General features: G+C 47.6%; 1 protein-coding gene across 1 annotated transcript in view; it reads right to left on the minus strand.

Annotated features, from left to right (window-relative positions):
- PNN (pinin, desmosome associated protein) overlaps positions 1 to 17,707 on the minus strand; it is a 330,597-nt gene that overhangs the window by 266,643 nt on the left and 46,247 nt on the right. The window contains exon 2 of the mRNA XM_069637495.1: positions 13,882 to 13,971. Within this exon, the coding sequence (XP_069493596.1) occupies positions 13,882 to 13,971 (90 nt within the window). The remainder of the gene's footprint in view (positions 1 to 13,881; positions 13,972 to 17,707) is intronic.

Consider the following 17,707-nt stretch of genomic DNA (forward strand, 5'->3'; position numbering starts at 1 on the left):
TATCTGCAAATACAGAAATCCCTTGAAACCAACCATCTCTAGGTTTCCGCCAATCGGGCTTCTGGCCTCAATATGGCACAAACACAGCACTAATTAATCTAAAAACTCAAATTGATGAGCTCAAGGATAAAGTGAAAACTGCCATGTTACTCCTTGAGCAGTCAGCCGCCTTTAAACTGGTGGACCACGAAGTTCTGTGTAAACACCTGGCCTCGGCTGCCCACTTTTCAAAAGACGCAATAGCATGGGTCCAATCCTTATTAAATAACAGAACCATGAGAGTTTCTCACATCAGAAGACCAATCCAGACTACATGCAGCATTCCACAAGGATTGTGTATCGCCAACCATCTATTTATTCATATTTTTAAAGCGCACAATCAGCCCAAGGGCATTGTGGCGCTGTATAATATATTTACAAAGCCTCTGCTTGACAAATTGGACAAGCTGGGTGTCACCTACACTAACTATGCAGATGACACCCAGATCATACGCCTTTTGGGTGATTACCGTAAGGACACGGCTTTGGTAAATAAAATCTACTTTCTCATTCAGGCATGGATGGCAGCCCATGGCCTCTGCCTGAATGACAAAACGGAGCTCCTGATTCTTGGAACAGGTTCTGCCTTCAACATTGACGGAAATACAATTAAGGTAGTAAAATAAGTGAAAACTTTAGGCTTCTACCTCGACAACACACTAACCCTAAATAAACAGGCAAACTCCATGGCATCAGCATCCGCCTACACGTCTAAGCTAATCAGGGCCTGTAGGCAATTTTTATCCAAATCCAACTGTATTATCCTTGCTAACGCCCTGCTACTTTCAAAATTGGATTATTAACGCCCTATAGGTGCCAATACGTATATCCTAGACAAAATCCAAATACTACAGAATAATCCGTAAGAACTGCGCTGAATATACCAAAATAAAACCTGTATCAGAATTTAGAAGAAAACACCATTGGCTGAAGATAAATGACAGAAGTCTAAAAAAATGGTCCCCCTTACTTTCAAGTGCCACAATGCGGCACCCCCGTACCTAACAGAATAGTTAGAAAATCCTCCACCCGCCCCTCTAGAGCGGCCAATTCTTTTAGCCAGAACATACCCAGATGGAAGCGAAAGCAAATCTGGAGGCAACAGCTTCCCAGTTAAAGCTGCTGAGTCCTGGCACACACTACCTGTCACTCAGAGTAGACCAAATAAATAAACGATTTGTTCATTAATTTGTAGGGCGCACCAAACCCTTAAGTAGCTGGACGCAACCAAGTACAAAGGATACTTGAGGCTTAGTTACACAGTGGATAGAATATACATAACATATTCAGGAGGATCAAGTGTGGTTAATACATACATGTATACAAGAATCCAGGTACACGCAAGTGCAGGAGAAGGTTCAGAGGCAAGTGCATATTAGTCATACTGGTCGTTGGATCGTAGCCAGTTAAGAGTGTTGCCTCTAAAGCTGTAGTAGGACTGGTCTGTTGGAAGATTGCGTGGGAGTGCATTCCAATATTGGGCGGCTTTTACCGGGAAACTATTTCCGCCTGTTTTTTTAAAATCTAGATATCTGTAGGCAGTGGGAGTTCGCCAATCTGATGTGCAAGTCAATGGTCTTCTGACTATTCTCTCCGTAAGGTACGGGGGAGCTGCGTTATTGAAACACTTGAAAGTTAGGAAGACTGTTTTAAGTAGGATCCTGTCACCTATTTTTAGCCAGTGGTGGTCTTCTCATATTAGATGCATGCTCTCTAGTAGCCAAGTTTAGGGCTGTTCTCAGGGTGTTATTTTGCAGTGCCTGGATTTGTTAGTAATATATTTATTGGCTCCCAGGTATAGGGCATTGCAATAGTCTAGCTTCAATAGTATTAGGGCATTGGTGAGGATAATGTAGCTAGATTGTGTTAGAAATGGTCTGCATGATCTAAAAAGTTTGCAGGTATAGGTGGTAGATGCCAGGGAGTTTACCTGTTCAAGGTTAGGGTGGAGTCCAAGTAAAATCCTAACGTTTTCACTTCTTTGGCTACTGTGATTATACTGCCATCGATATTGAAATCAGAGTAGTAGGCGTCTAGTTTTTTTTTAGGTTCGTGGCAGAGCCAAGAATTAGGATCTCCGTATTATCATTCAGGGAGAGGCCATGGGTTGCCATCCATGCCTGAATGAGGAGGTATATTTCATTTCCCAAGGCCATATCAGTGACAAAGTTGCCTGAAAGGGGAATGGGGATCTGGCCGTCATCTGCGAAATTCGTGTAGGAGACACCCAGTCTGCCCAATTTGTCAAATAGGGGCTTGGTAGATATATTATACATGACACAGGAGCCTTGTGGAACACTGCATGCTGTTTGGATTGGGTCTGCCATTGCTGAGGAAACTCAGTTCTATGGTCAAGGAATGACTGGACCCAGGCTATGGCCTCGCTTGAGAAGTGGGCAGCCGATGCTAGGTGTTTACATAAAACTGCATGGTCCACCAAGTCAAAGGATGCAGACAGGTCAAGAAGGCGCAGCATAGCAGTGTTGCCCTTGTCATGAAGCACGTCAATTTGTGTCTGGAGGTCAATTAAGGCCGTCTCTGTACCATGGTGAGGTCTAAAACCAGATTGTCAGGAGCCCAGGAGCTGGTTGCCTTCAAGATGGTTCTGAATTTGTAGGTAGGCTACTCTATTATCTTGAGGAGGAAGGGTACTGTGGTAATAGGCCCGTTTCTTGACTCTTAAATTGCTTGTGACAGTATTGGTTGAGAAGGGGGCATTAATTTGAGATGAAGGGGGCCAAGTCTCTTGCAGCATCCTTTATTAGTTGGGCAGGGCAATTGTCACCCTTGCAGTTAGAGGGCTTCAGAGATGCGATAATTTCAGTTTCCAGGATGGATACTTGGAGAATTTGAATGGTGCTGGACTGGTCAAGTCAGTAGGGCTGGTAAGTGGCATCTCAGTTGGGGGCAGGGAAGCTTTTTTTTGGCAATTTTAATTTGAAGTGTAGTCATTTTATTGGCTAGGGCATTCTGGATGCTAGTGCACCATTGTTTGTCTTTGGGTACATTGTCAGGAGGAGGTATAGGGGATTCTAATTCCAGTAGGATCGCACACAGTTCCTTGGTATTGGAGCTGGAATTAGAGATTTTTTTTGTACGGATAATTTCTTTTATAATTATTTGCAAAGTGATTTAGTTGCAATTTGTTTTCATCAGCGAGGGCGTGTCGCCATAAGGATTCTAATTTTCTCTTTTGCATTCTTCGTGCTTTAAGGTGAGGGGGTAAACCAGGCATTGGGGTGTGCCTGCGGTTTACTCTTGTGTAGCTTGAGTGGCGCAATGGTGTCAAGGGCCTTAATCATAGTGTCGTTGTAAAGATCCACAAGGAGAACAGGAGCTAAATTGCCTGGGAGAGCATTCATAGTGGGAAGGAGGAGTGGTAGGAGTTTGTCAGGTGTGATTTTCTTTTAGATCTAATGGTGAGAGAGGTGCCATAACTAGCTTTTGATATTTATCTAGTTATGGAGAAGTCGATTAAGTGGTGGTCAGTCCATAGTTGAAGGTAATTTTAGTAATGGTGGTACAGAGGTTCAAAGTGGCAACCCAGTCTAGGGTCCTTCGTTTGGCGTGTCGAAGTCAGAAGAGCTATCGAGTAGAATGAGGACAGAAGGGATGTTAGAGTCAAGGTTGGAGAGCAGATCTTCACAGATCTTCAGGAGAGCGGTTTCCATGCTTCTGGCCACTCTAAAGCCAGACTGATGACCCGGTCAAGGAGACAACCAACAGAATCAACATGAAGATTAAGCTGCAAGATGGCCAGCTTTTCCAGGAGTTTGCCCAGAAAAGAAGTAATGGCGATTGGGCAATAGTTAGCCGGGCAAGAAGGGTCAGCAGTGGGTTCCTTAAGAGGGTGCACAAAAGAGTACTTTAAAGGGGAGGGGAAGGCTCCGGAGGCGAAGGAATGGTTGGAGAAATTGACCAGAACATGAGCGAGGGTGTCAATGTGGTCCTTTATGGTTTTGGAAGAACAGGGAGGAACCCGTTTTGATGAGTTTCATAGATCAGACTTGTCTAGAGACTTCATTTGGGGGGGAAAGAGGAAAGGACGAGAAAGGGGGTGGCTGTAGGAGGGCCAAACTTAACAGAAGGAGTGGGGAGAGAATAGGGTGAGGGGACGAGAGGGTGGACAGGATGTCCTGGGTTTATGAGATGAAGTGAGGCAAGGGCTGTGCAAAGGGCCTGGGAGGCGACAGGAGAGGTAGAGACTGCAGCAGGGTTGGCTAGCTCCTTGCAGATGTTAAGTTTGCTGAGCTGTTAGATGCTGCAGAGACAGGCTTGGAAGTGGCCCTCTTAGTTTGACAGTCGGTATCACCTTCGGAGCAGGCAACAGGCCAGTTTGTCAGAGGATAAAAAAAAGCCCTCCATTTCCTCTCAGCCACCCTACAATTACGTTCAAGTCTAGCTAGGTCAGAGTCATACCAAGAACTGCACTTGGCTTTGGGCTTCAAACTGATCCTCATGACAGGGGCAAGAGTATCGGAAATGGAAGAGTAGAGCATAGACAGGGCTGTGTCAGGATGTGAGGCAGCCATAGGGGGGAATTGGGGGGAGAAGGTGGAAAAAGTCTCAACTGACACGCTTCATGGGGCGGATGTCTGAGAAGGTAGGTGGAAATACTGAGGTTGACTTGACCTGGGGAGTAGAGAGGGAGAGATGAGGAGAGGGAGTGATCGCTCCAGGAGAGAGGAGTTGTCAGAGGGATGGAGAGGGGGAGGTCAGACGGTATGAAGACGACAAGTGTGTGCCGCCAGAGGGGAGGAAAGAAAGGGAGAGGGAATCAGAAGTCACAGAAAAGTAGGACGATGACCAGGGAGAGTCTAGATGGATATTGAGGTCACCAAGGAGTTGAATGGTAGAGGCCTTGGGGGAGGGAGGGGGAATGAGGTCTGCCCACTCCGAGAAATTAGGCGATCTGACCAGGGGGCCGGTAGATGGTAGCCACGGTAAGAGTGGCTAGGTGAGGGGGAAAGCCTGCAGACAAGGCATTCGAAAGAGCAGCATGTCTGCGTGGGAATGATGGAGGCAGGAATCCACTCAAGATCAAGACTACACCCCCTCAGGACCGGGTGGATCTGGGTGCAGAAAGGATCTTGTAGCCATCAGGGAGGAGAGTGTCAAAGCTTGTGACAGAGCTGGGCGAGAACCAGGTCTCGGTGAGACCGACGACATCGATATCATGTTCGTCCAGGATGCGGCACATGTCAGGCGTGATCGACAGCAGAGAGCGAGCATTGCGGGTGGCAAGATGATGGTTGCCAGCCTTGAATGCCTTCTGGGGAAGGGTACGCCCTGCTGAGGTGAGAAGGAGCCCGGGAGGGGGAGGGGGGGGGGGGCGGGCGGAGGTAGTCAAGTGCGGGTTGCAGTGGGGTAGGACAGCAGGCGATGAAGAAATGGATGAGGCGAGGGAAGCGCTTATCAAAGAGGAGGAGATTGGCCAGAGGGCCTTGGACCATGACATGCCATGGGTGTGAGGAGAGGAGCAGCAGAGTAGAACAAGTACAGCGGTATGCAACAGTCACTGGGCCAGCAGGTTACAGAGAAGCATTCAATTCAAGCAAAGGGCACAGCAAGTCTGCATAAAACACAGCTAGTTTAAACCTAAAGCAAAATGCAAAAAGTACAGCTAACTTTGAATTTCAAAAAGAAGGCAAAAAAAGCACAGCAAGGTTTAAAAATTACAGATTCAGATGCTAGTGTGGGTGCAGAATCGCAATGCATTTGAGAGCATCAACATGGGAGAACAAGCCGAGAAGGAAGGTAAAGTCAAAAGAGGGTAAGGGTAGTCAGAAGGAGGGAACCAACCCAAAGTAAAGGAGGTGGGAATGTCATGGTAGTCCAGATTCCAATGAAGAGTGAGGTAGCAGCATCATGGAAGTTCAGGTGCTGGGGTGCAGAAATCACACCAAGCAGCGCTCTGGTAGTGGACAGTGAGCAGACAGGGGCCTTGGGAGTGGGCCTTAAGCCTCAGGCACTCTAGCCAATCGGCATGAAGGATGCACAGCCAAACTACCAAGAGGCCAAGACAAAGGCGGCGGCCATCTTAGATGTGCAGCCGGGTTCATTGTAATAAAGCTGGCAGCACAAAGCAAAATTGCATATATGCTGCAAGAAGGCAGCTTGTGGGCAAAGGAGATTGCCAGGCAGCGCACTCGTAATGCGCAATTCACAGTATTTAAGGCTCAATTTTAAAAGCTTTTCCTATTTTTCACAATTGTTGATTCTTTTTTTTTTATCCCGGGTGGTGCAGTAGGTCAAAAATTAATTAATCTACCTAGTGGATGGCCCGGTGCGACCTGTCGAGCAGTACAGCTAGCAAAGGGGTGGGGGGTGGCTGCTGGACCTCATGCTCCAGTGTTCAGAAGAGGAATATTTTGGAACTTTGTTGCAAACCCAGAGTTACTGGTTTCTTTTTTGTTGAACATTGGAACTGAATTCAACCTAAAACCTGGGGAAGAGGAGTTCACCCAGGTTATAAAGAAATCCTGAATACATTATAAATGCAGTTGCTGATGTTGTGAATTGCCATATCTTCTCTTGTGCGAGGGTCAGATATCCTTTGGTAGAGTGTACATAGGCAGGAAATACTCAAGGTAGAGATAGTGAGGAGTTTATTGAAATGTATACTTTGATAAAATGGCATATTTTGAGAAATCATCCAAAGGTTGCCTGCCTCAGGCATTTGACAGGAACTGCTAGAACAGAACTGGAGGGGAGCCTATCCCAGCCACAGGTGGGAAGGAGGAAAGCCAGTCAGGCCATCCCCCTTTTGCCAGCAGGTGCCTTTGCAGTATGTGCTTTTCTCATCACTTTCCATTTCTTTCAGAGACAACCATGAACCCTTAGACTTCGAAATAAACACCAGAAGACCAAAGTTTGATCTTCCTAATCAATACAGCTGGCTGCAAAGAGTTCCCAGTACGATGTGTTAGGGAGGGGCAACTACATGGGTTGAAAATAGGATTTGTTGACAAGTATCAAAAAGCAGCTCCTGGGCAACATGCCATCACCTGTTACGTTGGCGCAACCTCTGGTTAACCAGGAGTCTGTGCACAGCACGCAACAAATCCAACAAGAACGGAGCAATCTCTGTCATTACATACTATTAAATATACTGCAAATGTCCCTTAGGAGTGTCCTTTATTCTCCTAAATACATTCCCAAACATACATAGTAAATAGAACATATCTATGTTTGCATGGCACGAATTGCATGAGGAGTCAAAAGTAGCTCCTGGTCGTGGTAGTTTTCAAGCTAAGCAGGCCTCACTTGGCTAGAACCAGGAGCTAAATAACTGCCAGCTCCTGGCAATTTTGAACACCCAAATTAGTGGATTGGAATGACTATACAGATTAAGATGGCTTTGGGCAGTTAATGGGTGGGTAAATTACCATAACCAAAACACTGCCAACTCCTACCTCCGCAATGCAGTAGTTTTTGGCTTATTTAGCCAAAAATGTTCAAAACAAAAATTTAAAAAAGCCGAATGATCTCAATCTTTGACTCATTTTAATAATGGCCAATTTGGGACCCAAGAGGTCCAGAAAACCAGCATCTTCAAGGTACGCGGTGTTGCTATCAACGCCCTCTTTTAGAATGTCCTTTCAAACAGGAAATCAGAATTTATACCAGGCTACAAAGCTTTTAATTGCCACTAAATTATACGATTACTACATATGGAGTATTGACATTCCCTTCTGTCTGGCTAATAGAATACAACTTGAAATTTTGAACCACAATGTAAGCACATTTTAATAAAACTACAGGAAATTGGGACATGGCTACGCGCGCCATCATCCTAAGTGTCTCCAATACCGAGAGGGTGGAAAGACACGCCTAGACCCTCAGCCAGCACCCTAATCAAAGCAGCTCGATAGGGATGATAGAACGGAACACTTTGACTGCTGCTGGGTGAATGTTGGCTTTGATGGTGCCGGAGTTCCAACGTCAAGCCGGGGTGAAGGAAGCTGGCTGGAAGGAAAAATGGCAGCCCTAGCCCCAATGGGGAAGGGGTGTCAGTTCTGCTGCATCTACAATGCAAGCCAAGTCTGAGCTGCATCTATGCACCCTGGGGCGAACCCCCCATCCCTGTGAGGCCATGGCACCCTGGGAGAGTACCTGCACTAGTGCGTGGGGCTGACCCGATATCGGCCCGGAGGGGAACTGGAGCCTGTAGCAAGCGCCGGACTGCAGGTGCAGCGAGGTGGTGTGTGGAACCCCAAAGCATCAGCCCTCCTGGCCTGCATGAGGCTGCCTACATAGCGGTGAGTCAGGGGTGCGCCGCAGCCCCCTGGGAGCTCACCTGCTTTGGCTCATGTCCTGTGCAAACTAGTCCTGTGCTGAGGGACTGGACTCTCGGGAAAGAGCATGGATAAGAGTGGCTGAAGGCTCCTGGGGACAAGAGGACATGTTGCTGGGAGCAGGCACCTGCTGTGGATCACTTAAACCCAGGGCCAGCATGCCATCCTGGCTATGGCAACTAGGGATCCCAAGGGAACATGACCCCAAGGGAACAGGACCCTCCCCCCACCCCCAAGCTATGGAAAACACCCAATGTCTACATAAAGCTCCTGCTGTGGTTACTACCCGGATCCATGGCCCCATCAACCCAAGGACACAGATCATCCTACCCCCCCTCCTGTGCACTGGGACTTTGAGCTCCGAGGTCTGGCGGAGTAGGGGCAGCATAGAGGCAGCGGGTTGCCCTTTTGAGTGGTTCCTTCGGCTTGCAATTCAGGTGGACACAGGAGACCTACATCATTCCAAGGCTTGCAGAGGGGACTGCCCCAATATAAACTCCTGCTGGGTGCAAGATCCCAGAGCAAATATAAGTAGGGATACCCACGGGTTATGCCAGCCTTTGGATCCCACAACTGGTCCGCAGCCTCCCTAGAACATCTCCACATAACTTCCTAATGCGGAGCGAAGAACCTGGACTGGCACCCAATGCCAGACATGGCTAAAGCTCCAAAGAATGCGAAACAAGAGGATATTTCCACAATGCTGCAAGCCGCAGACAAGCTTAATCGCTCCGTAGCAGTGACTGCCCAGGTGCATGGGATCAACCTGCTCACAGCTGTGTTAACGCAGATATCGACCAAATCGGACTAGCAGTATCTGTTGGCAGAGATCTGCAAAGAAACACAGAAGCACGGAAGAACTCCCACAAGATCCTGGCATTAAACAAGAGTCTTGGAGAATGAACACATGGTCTCAGTGATGGAGGATACCCTTTGCGAGCAGTCCTATGGAGGTGGGGGAATGCACCAACCGAATGGAGGTTTTGGAAGCTCTAGAGGTTAACAGGATGATGTGGAACATTTTTTTAAATATCTGAATTAGGGGCATCTCCACAGTGGTCCGAGACAAAGACCTAGCCAGCTTTGTGACCTCTTCCGTTGCATACTGGAGTAGCCAGAGGACCAAGCGATTAACTGGACAGGACCCACCGAACCAACTCTTGTGTCGCCTCGACTCAGGACAGGCCTGCTGATGCATTATCCCGGGGAAAATTAAGGAACAAATTATGGCTGCAGCCAGGCCCTTGCCCTCTATATTTAATAGGTTGCTCTCCCTGTATAACGACTTGGGAATCTACGACCCTGGCAAAGCAGAGGGCACTGTGCCCCCTGATGGAATGGCTACGTTAAAGAGGTGCCCTATAGGTGGGACTTTCCCACAGCACTCCATTTCACACACCAGGGGAGGTGCTCGGTGGTCAAAACATTGAAAGAAGCAGAGAGCTTGCTGAATCTAGGGGGGTGGGTGGACAACTAGCAGGCGAGCAAAACCGAGTCATGGGATTGACAGTGTATCCACAAAGACAGCGCAAGGTGGGGGCAGGGGCCAAGACTTGAGCCCTCAGATCTGGTGTGTTAACCTGTTGGCTGTTGGAGGGGGACCCTTGGAGCTGCGCCTGTTGGGGCATCCTGGGGGCACGAGCTGGAAGGGGGTGGTGCTGGTATGAAGGGACCATGCTGGGAGGAAGAATTTCTTGGTATTAGAGCTCTTCCCACCCTCCAAGTCGGGTTCTCTACAAAGTTCCCAGATGTCTGGAACACGCTCATGTTTGAGCAGGTTGAGGGATGAGGGGAGGAATTAACTTCTAAACGTTTGCTGTGGGACAGACAATTACTTTGTGTAAACAATATGCAGGCAATTTGTGCCGGGGTGACTAGGGTATGGCGCTTGGCTCTCCCTGGAAATGATAAGGATACTGAAACTGAGGAGGTGGGGGGCCTGTTGATGGGGACATGGAATGTGCAGGATTTGAACTCCCCAGTTCAGAGAAAAATCCAAATTGGGCAAACGGAGGGATAGGTCTTTCTATTGTGTTGCTGCAGGAGACCCACCTGCTTGTGCAAGATGAGAAGCGTCTACATGCTGGATCTCATGCTTATTATACACATGTGTTTGAGGGGTAGAAATAGGCACACGCACCCTGCCCGACCACGCACCAGTCTGTCTCCCTGGCAGTAATGGACAGGCCCAAGAGGCTTAGGCGACCATGGAGGTTATACGACCCAGTGCTCAGAGACCCTGTGGTGACAAGAGCACTGGGGGTGGCTACCTCCAATTATTTTAAGAAGAATGAAAACTCTGGCCCTCCGAAGGGCATTGTGTGGGATGCTATGAAAGCAGTGGTTAGGGGGAGCTCATTAGCAAGACTGCAGAATACAGTAGGGCTAGGTGGCTGGTTAGGGTGGGGGAGGCCTAGCGGGAGGAGGGAGGTTGCTAGGGCTAAACAGGCACACAAGAGTTGGGGTCTTGTAAGGCACTTCGCGAGCTCCGGGTGCACAGAGCAAACAAAGCACATCTGGCCGACAGGACTGCCCAGGCAATGCTAAAAACAAAGCAGCTCTACTATTCTAAAGGGACCAGAGTCAATCGCCTCCTAGTGGCCAAGCTACGTAAACTCCAAAACGGTAACTCAGTTTCAGCCTGCGGGACGAGCAAGGGGTGGTGCAGAGGGGAGATGCTGATAAAATGAGGATTTAAGAGGCACATTTACGAAGTATTCAGGGGTGAGCTTCCTCTGGAGGGAGCTTGTGCCCGCTATCTGAGAAATGCACATTTGGCAAGCCCATCTGTTGAGGACCGGGAAGCACTGGAGGCGCCCATCTTGCCTGGGGAAGTGGCTTGGGCAATTAAATCCCTGAAGAATAGGGCCCCGGGACTCGATGGATTTACAGCTCCCTTCTATAAGAAATTCTGTGAACTCTTGGCTCCCCCCTTGGTCGATCTCTAACACATGTGCGGCCTCTGGTGGGGTTGCCCCCTTCCATGGGAACCTCCACCACTATTCTGACCCCCCCCCCCCCAACCCCCGAAAGCCAGGATAAGGCCTTCCTACCTGCAAACTTAGCTTGCTGGAAGTGAGGAATTGCTCTGATTTAGAACTGGGTATAGTGGCACTGGACACCCACAAGGCTTTTGACAGGGTGGTTTGGGGCTACCTTCAAAGGGGGGGGGGGGGGGGGGTCATGATGCAGTTTGGGGCAGGATTCACCAGTGTATTGATGGCGATCAACAACAATCCACTAGCCTCAGGGTCAAAAAGGCTCTGTCTTCTAAATGGTCAATCTCCAGTGGGACGAGGCAGGGCTGCCTACTATCACCGTTGATCTTTGCCTTGTGCATTGAACCGCTCGCTAGCCGCATGAGAACCAATGGGGCGATTGAGGGCGTCACAAGGTGGTCCGTAAGGTATCCCTTTATGTGGATATTTTGCTCACCCCAAGTAATACCCGATCCTCTTTGACCGAAGTGCTGCAGGAATTGGACGGATTTGGCCAGGTCTCTAGGTACAAAGTAAACTATACTAAATCACCTGGGTTGGATGTACCATTGAGGCCCCAAGAAAGGCGTATGATCGGGGGGCTCTGGCCCCCATAAGATCGACTCACAAACCTATCCCCTATCTGGGGGTCTGCATCCTGAGTAAGACCTCTGAGGTCTACAGGGCTAATTTCCCATTGTTATTCCAGGAATTTGCAGATGACCTGCTATGGTAGGGACGCCAGGAGATCTTATGGTCACATCTCAGTGGTCAAAATGAACCAGATTCCGTGCCTGCTGTACATATGCTCGGCTCTGCCTGTGAGGATTCCTGACCCAAATCTCTGCACGCACCAGGGCAGGATGCTCAAATTAATTTGTGGTAATAAGCGTGCCATAATACCCAGAAAGGTGATGTTGAGACCAGTGAGTGGGCGGCCTGGGGGTCCCGGATGTCTGCCGCTACAACTTAGCCACACAGCTGTTGCATATCCTTATCTGGTGTGACCCCAGTTTACAGCCAAAATGGAAACAAATCCAACAAGCCCAACTGGCAGTAGATCTGGTACACCTTCCCTATAAGGAGAAAATACTTGGGGCGCGAGCTGAGTTTCACCCTATTGGCAACTACAAAGTACTCACTTAACTACATGGGAAGGGCCCTCCGTAAATGGGTAGTGTCAGTTTGGATGGGGCCCCTCACACCTGTATGGAACAATCCGAGCTTCCATCCAGGGTAGGACCGAACTGGCTTTGGCAGGTGGGATTATCACACACACACCATATAGAGTTCCCCAATGACGTTTGAGTGCAAAGCACGCCTTTACCCTCCGGAAACGCAGCACTTACATTACGCCCAACTGCAGCACAGGGCTTCCCACTTACTCACCAAAAAAGTGGCTAGCAGACCTCCATCTTTCCTCAAGTTAACACTACTCGGTGTCTTCCTCAGGGTCTAATCTCAAAGCTATTCAAACTATTTGATACAGGGGACCCCGGTGGTGCGCTTACCACATAGGGACAAATGGGAAACGGACATCAGGCCCATTGAGGACAAGGGGTGGCTGACTTAAGTCCTCAAGATGGCTAACAGATGGGGAATGTGCCTAGAAGTTGTGATACATGTGGTACCTCACTCCAGAAAGGTTACATCATATCCTTAAAGACTATTCCATCACTTGTTGGTGGGGCTGCAATGTTCGGGGCTCTTCTTTCCATGTGGTGTGGTCATGTCCCAAAGTGGGGGTCTTTTGGAAGAAAGTGCTCTCCAAAATAAGGACATCAAGTGAATTGTCACTTCCCATGGACCTACGGGTGGTAATAAAGGGTGACATACTCAGGGCGGTTCCCCTTACTGGCCCCTTGGCCACACTAATTGGGCACCTTCTGGCAGCCAAACAGACTAACCCGAAACTGGAACTCCAATGAGGGCCCGGTGATCCAGATGTGGTGGAATAAGATTTGGGACATTATGGTGGCTGAGCAAATTCCTGCACTGGGTGAAGGGGGATATACCCGGTATGTCTATCTGGAACCCTTTTATTGACTTTGCCTGGCGATCATGGTCAAGCACCCCCCCCCCCCTCAGCAGGGGGAGACATTTGATGTGGTCTGAAGGTAAAGGGGAGGCCAGGCCTGGTTCATATTGCACTAATTTGCTCCATGGTTCGCGGTTGCTGAATGGTTTGGTATAAACCTATTGCTTATGTTCTGTGCCCACAGTATGTTAACATTTAAAAAAAAGTTTAAAAATAAAGTTAGATGCTGGTACCCTTTATTAGATTAACTGAAAATATTACAATGAGATGGTACAACGCATCTCAGCATTGTCAGTTTAATATTTTAAGTTATACAATGAAAGTCACCAAAACTTACTGGGCTAACAGTATTTTAATTTAACAATTGCCACTACATTCTCATTTTTTTAAAGCAATACGTTTCCTTTTTAACTGCAAAATTCTCGTCTGGCTAGGATGTCCTAACTTCCACTAGAAGGACTTGCATACTGTGCTTATAGGTAACAGCTAGGAATATGCCATTAATAATCACGATCAAATGCAACTTTACCTTAACAGCAAACCACCACGTCCTCTACCTCCACCTACAGCACCACCTACAACTGGGCCCGAGATGGTAAGACGTCTAGCCTGAGCAGGCCTAAGAGGAAAATAAACAAAAAAAGTTTTAGTGAAGCACAACACTGCAAAATAATATTTAACCATATAACTCAACAATGGCAACACAGTAAACTTTCAGAGGGGCTACAACTTTTTGAAATGCAAAAACATGCCTTTGCAAATTTGAATACCGTTAGGGAGAATTTTCATTTTTAGTGTTCAATTCCTCCCACCTTAGAGACCCCCAGCTCTTTTGGGACTTTGTACTTTTAATCTTATGCGTTTTCCGTGTTTGTTTTTGAAGTCTGACAAACTCCATAGGCATCTTTTTACAGTGTGACACAAGGCACCTTCAGTGCAGTGGTACAGGAAGTCCTTTAGATTTCCCAAAGGATTACATACCTTCTCTTGGATAAACTACTGTTTCCAAGAGCAGTAAAAAGAAATTGACTTAACTTTGTAGATCCAACACAATCTTACAATAGGTTGCTGGAGGGGTTACTTAGTATCCCCTTTGTCCAACCTCACATTTTTACGTTACCAGTTCTACAATTCCTACTATTGTATGTTTTTACTGCGGGCTGCGTTGGCAGCTGCAGTATAGCACCCATCGATGCCCATTTGTCAAAATGGGCCTGGTCTTTTTTTTCTCCCCTCCCATTTCTTGTTGTAAAGGCCCTTCTTGAGATTTACTCTGCGCCCGAAACCAGGTTTGGCACCTTTGTTAGTTTGGTCTTTGGCGGGCTTCAGTGCTGAAACCCGCCCCTGGCTCCAGCTTGTCTGGCAGGGCAGAAAGCGAGGGGGGTGCCTGAAACTCCCTGCACTTAATCTCCTTGGTTACAGGAATGCACCCAAAGGGGATTGGCCGGCTGGCTGTCCATGGAGGACAGCCAGCCTGCTGTGTGAGTGACAGCTAGGCTGCGAATGAATGCTAGAGACTTGCATAAAAAGCGAGGTCTCTTGCAAGAAGGCAGAGTCGACCACTGGACGGAGGAATCTGAAGAAGAACTTGGAAGAGAAGCTTGCTGCAACTCCTGGACCGTTGGTTTGCCTGGTCAAGCCCTGCTACAGTGCCAAAGCTCTGAATTTACCTTGACTAGAGAAGCCCTGCAAAGGTGGTCTTACCTTGGGTTGGTGGGACCAATCGACCCCAAGACGAACACGACTAGCAATCCTCTTTGCTGGCTGTACTTCCATTGCTGCTGCAGGAATTGAGTGCCAGGGGACAAGAAGACCAGAAGCGAGTGCATTGTATAAGCCGGACCGAGCTCCAGGAAGATCTTCTGGACTCCCTCGAAGCAGGGCTGACCAAGCCTGAGCCACCTCAGAGTGCCGGACCCCAGAAGCAAGGAAGTGGTGCTAGTTGCAAGAAGCTGACACTGCAAAGTGCTGCTGATCTGCATTGCTGCCGCCGACCTTCGAAACGTAGAGCAGGAGTCCCCAGACGTCCTCCCTCTTGTCCCCACGACCGAGGCCCAGGAACAACAGGATCTGCCATACTACAACAGGAATAGAAGCCAGCTGGAACTAGTTTCTTTAGATCCAAGGTACTGTGAATTAAGGGGGTACTTACTCTTGTTGTGTAGCTTGCTTGTTCTCAGTTGAGACTTGCATTCGCTGCCTTTTGCAGAGTCGCTTGCACCTTTGCCCATCACAAGCCTCCCAGCTTGTGGCCCAACAGATTTATTTTTCTACAAAACTCTAGAACATTGTGCAAGACTTTTTACTTACCTGCGAGAAGTGCCTTAGCTCCCCCTAGACTTTGCTCAATTGGACACTGGCTGTCCTGGCTCCCTGAAGACTAACCTCTGTTTTGGTCTGTCCCTCCAAAAAGGCATTTTTTAGTGATATAGCTAGGAATGGGTTAATCTACATTGCATAGTGGGTTCCGGGGGGTTCAAAAGTGCTTACCCATTTGAGAAGCTTGTTAACCATCGTTTCCTTCCATAACTTTTTCCTTTTTGACACCAAACTCAGTATCGCCTTAAATGTACCACTGATATATCAATGTCCTCAGTGTCCCAACTAATACCCAAGGGTGTAGAAAGTGTGTGCCATACCCAAAGGATATTCACCGATTTATTGAAACAGTGTGCATTTTGAAGTATATGTAAGTGGTACTTATTTGCTCCCTTCTAAAGAAGGCTTAATCAAACTAAATAAATATTTAATCAAAAACCCTTGAGTACTTGTATAGCGCTGCAGCCCGCAGGCATCAAAGCGCTTTCCATAGACACTTCGGACATGGTGACGGGACAACAAAAATATGTGATCAGTTTGATTTAGTCAATTTAGGGAATTACTTATTTTAATAGGGGGGTTTTCAGTTTCTTTTTTAAAGCTTTGCAGGTTTCAGTACTTAGAGATTCAGGCAGCGTAATCCATTTTTCGATGGCTTTGGTAGGGAATGCTCTGCCTAATCCATTTGATTTTTTTAGATGTCTTGACCTGTAATAGTCCTTTGTTCATGGATCTAAGGTTTCGAGTTGGTTCGTATTTCTTAAGTTGTTTTTGGCGGTATATAGGGCCATTTCCATTCATGGGACGGTGAACTAGCATCAACAATTTGAATGTGATTCTATCATCTATGGCTAGCCAATGCAAATATCTCCTTTCTCCTGTAATGTGGTCCTTTTTGTTTTGCCGGTGATGGTTCCAACAGCGTTATCACCCACCACAGATTTATGCATTTTTAGCTGGCTCCCAACATTAGTGCATTTCTGTAGTCTAATCACAAGAGGATCGTGGCTCTAGCTATGGTTGTGCTGTTCTGCTCGTTTAATAGAGGTTTGAGTTTCCTCAGGAGTTTTTGGTAGTATTGGCAGTTTCTTTTTAAGTATGCTACTTGGGCTTCTGCTCCAAGTGATGCCTGCATGTAGATTCCTAATGTTTTGACTTTTTCCACCACCATGTGGCGTAATCTGGACTTTTTTCCTGGCCGAAGTTGAGCCAAAAACCATGAGCTCCGTTTTGGTGCCGTTGGGGGACTCCAATTGACCTTCATCCAGGCTTCAATGGTATTGTAAATTAATGTTAATGTATTGCAGTCTTGGTTGTAATCTCCACTGAGTTCGAAAACTAGGTGTGTGTCGTCAGCAAAGTTCGTGAAGGATATACCAAGTTGGGTTAGTAATGTGCAAAGGCACCGAAGGGACAAGTTAAAAAGCAGTGGGGAGAATCTTGCTCCTTGTGGGAGGCCACAGTCCACTGGTTTAGTTGTTGATGCGCCATTTACCCCATATTATTTTGGATTGCCTGGCTTGGAGGAACGAAGATATCCAGTCAATAGCTACCTGGGAGCAGTTACCGACAGTCTAGGGCCTTTCAGAGCTTCTGATGGTCTAACAAGTCTAAAGCCGGCGAGAGGTCCAATAAGATAAGTAGGCCTGCTTTTCCTTTGTCCACGAGTCCTAGCATTTCTGTCTGTAAATCCAAAAGAGCAGATTCAGTGCTGTGTGCTTTTCTGAATCCCGACTGCTGTGGATGGAGGAGATTATTGCTGTCTACGTACGCTTCTAGTTTTTCTGTAGCAGTGTCATTTTCAGCAGAAAATTGCAGTTTGTGATGGGGCGAAGATTTGATGGGTCCTATTGATTTAATTCAGGTTTTTTGGGCAGGGGTGTAACTGACTATCGTAGCTGGTACAATGTGGTCTCTAAAAGAGGCGTTGACCTCTAAACATTATTTGGATACTGTCACTGTGAAACTGTTGCAACCCTACAGCACACACTGACCCCTCTGTGGGGTTACCTATTGCCAAGAGGACAGGGCTGGTG

Source organism: Ambystoma mexicanum, chromosome 14 (assembly GCF_040938575.1).
Source record: "Ambystoma mexicanum isolate Mex_15411 chromosome 14, UKY_AmexF1_1, whole genome shotgun sequence".
NCBI classification, from domain to species: Eukaryota; Metazoa; Chordata; class Amphibia; order Caudata; family Ambystomatidae; genus Ambystoma; species Ambystoma mexicanum.